The sequence below is a fragment of the Octopus bimaculoides genome, chromosome 6 (genome assembly GCF_001194135.2).
Source record: "Octopus bimaculoides isolate UCB-OBI-ISO-001 chromosome 6, ASM119413v2, whole genome shotgun sequence".
NCBI classification, from domain to species: domain Eukaryota; kingdom Metazoa; phylum Mollusca; class Cephalopoda; order Octopoda; family Octopodidae; genus Octopus; species Octopus bimaculoides.
In genome coordinates, this window is record NC_068986.1 from 104,023,549 (window position 1) to 104,026,289 (window position 2,741).

Consider the following 2,741-nt stretch of genomic DNA (forward strand, 5'->3'; position numbering starts at 1 on the left):
ATATATACACATATATATATATATATGTATGTATATTTATATATATATATTTATATATATGTATATTTATATACATATTTATATATGTGTGTATATATATGTACATATATATATATGTGTATATATACATATATATCTGTATGTGTATATATATGACTATATCTGCATTCGTATATATCTGTGAACTGATATATATATAATGGTAGACTTTTATTCTATATTGTATCATTTGACACTATTTCATAATATATAGTCCTTGTGACTACATATTCTAAGAATCAAGATATGACCAAAAGAAATTACCACGCTTGCATTAAAATTTTATTAATACACTTTCTCTTCAGATGATCCTCTTTGCAACCAATACCCAGACGGCATGAACCGTGACCCTAGTGACTGCCATAGGTTTATTCCCTGTTTCAAGCGTACCTCATACCCTTCCATGGCGTGTCAATTCAATCTTTTCTTTGACCCCCAGACTCAAAGATGTAGCGAGATTCGTCCGCCATATTGTCAAATCCAATGTAAGTGACTTCTTTATATTTCATTTTATCATATTTCGTTTGACAAATTTATTTCTAAATTATCGCATTATAGAAAGATCTAGAGTCCTAGTGGCCATAGTAATAGTAAAACTGTCAGAATATTTCTGATTGATGAGACGGAAGCTGGACAAACATTGTGTGTGTGTGTGTGTGTGTGTGTGTGTGGGTGTGTGTGTGTGTGTGTGTGTGTGTGTGTGCGTTGGCACTCCGTCGCTTACGGCGTCGAGGGTTCCAATTGATCCGATCAACGTAAGAGCCTGCTCGTGAAATTAACGTGCAAGTGGCTGAGCACTCCACAGACGTGTACCCTTAATGTAGTTCTCGGGCATATTCAGCATGACACAGTGTGACACAGTGTGACAAGGCTGGCCCTTTGAATTACAGGCACAACAGAAACAGGAAGTAAGAGTGACAGAAAGTTGTGGTGAAAGAGTACAGCAGGGTTCGCCACAATCCCCTGCCGGAGCTTCGTGGAGCTTTAGGTGTTTTCGCTCAATAAACACTCACAACGCCCGGTCTGGGAATCGAAACCGCGATCCTATGAGCGTGAGTCCGCTGCCCTAACCACTGGGCCATTGCGCCTCCACGGACAAACATTAACTCCGGTATGATTCGGCTTGTGTCAAAATTTGAAACCGTTTAAGATGGTGAGCCGTCAATCTCTTTAGAGCATCGGATAAAATGCTCAACGGCGTTTGTTCCGGCTGTTTATACTCGAGTTCGAATTCCGCCGGGTATAACTACCCCCTTTCATCCTTCGAGGTCGATAAAATAAGTACTAGTGAAGTACTGGGGTCGACGCAATCGACTAGTCCCCTCCACAAAATTGCAGGCCTTGTTCCTATAGTAGACAAGATCATTTAAGGCGGTGAGCTGGCTGAATCGTTAGCATACTGGGCGAAATGCTTTGCGGTATGTCGCCCATCGCTACGTTCAGAGTTCAAAATCTGCCGATGTTAACATTTTCCTTACATCCTTTTGAGGTCGATGAAATAAGTACTAGTTAAACATTGGGATCGATGTAGTCGACTTATACTCTCCCCCGAAATTTCAGACCTTGTGAAAAAATAGTAAAAGAGGCATAAAAGTGGAAATAAGTATCATATGAACACTGGAGTCGATGTAATTGACTTGCCTTCTTTTCTAATATTAATGATCTTTTTTCCTTTTTTACCAAAATTCGAAACTTAGTTTTGGCAATGTATATTCTAAGTTCACATCCTCTCAGTGTTAGCACTCCGTCGCTTACGGCGTCGAGGGTTCCAGTTGATCCGATCAACGGAACAGCCTGCTCGTGAAATTACCGTGCATGTAGCTGAGCACACCACAGACACGTGTACCCGTAACGTAGTTCTCGGGGATATTCGGCGTGACACAGTGTGACAAGGCTGACCCTTTGAATTACAGACACAACAGAAACAGGAAGAAAGAGTGAGAGAAAGTTGTGGTGAAAAAATACAGCAGGGTTCGCCACCATCACCTTTAGGTGTTTTCGCTCAATAAACACTCACAACGCCAGGTCTGGGAATCGAAACCGTGATCCTATGACCGCGAGTCCACTGGGCCATTGCGCTTCCACTGCGGCGATTAATAAAGCAACTTACATACACACTTGATTCATGAATTTTATGATTTTTATGCTCAAACAACATCAAGCAAGGAGATACATTCAACTGTGTTGTGCGAGTGAACTGGTTTTCATTTCTCAAAACTAATTCACGTCTGAAAACTCACTAATCTCCCGAAGAAAAGAACTTAGGATATAAGTCAAAGGTATATAAATCGGTGAGCTGGCAGATTCGTTAACGCATGACAAAAAATGCTAAGCAACATTTCCTTTGGAAATTTACGTTCTGACTACAAACACCGATGACGTCAGCTTTTCATTTCATCTCTTCGGGTTCGATAATATAAAGTGATGTTATTGGTATCGGCCTTAAATACTGTGATGGACCAAAGTTACGTTCATATCGAATGTTGTGTTCTCCGTCAGTAATATGCTATGGAAATTGAATAAGCGGTCCGATGTGTCCCAGGGCTAAAAAAAAAAAAAAAATTATGTAAATAGTATAGACACATGATCGCAATTTTATAATTTCAAGTCTTTTACCTACATAGTTTTATTTTTGGAAGAAAAGATTAACTTCTAGATTTTTAAAAATATTTTATATCTTATATATATATATATATATATAT

The 2,741-nt window shown here is 39.1% G+C and overlaps 1 protein-coding gene across 1 annotated transcript in view; it reads left to right on the forward strand.

Annotated features, from left to right (window-relative positions):
- The window catches only part of LOC106872968 (uncharacterized), a 12,507-nt gene that overhangs the window by 3,726 nt on the left and 6,040 nt on the right, over positions 1-2,741 (forward strand). The window contains exon 2 of the mRNA XM_014920155.2: positions 345-524. Within this exon, the coding sequence (XP_014775641.1) occupies positions 345-524 (180 nt within the window). The remainder of the gene's footprint in view (positions 1-344; positions 525-2,741) is intronic.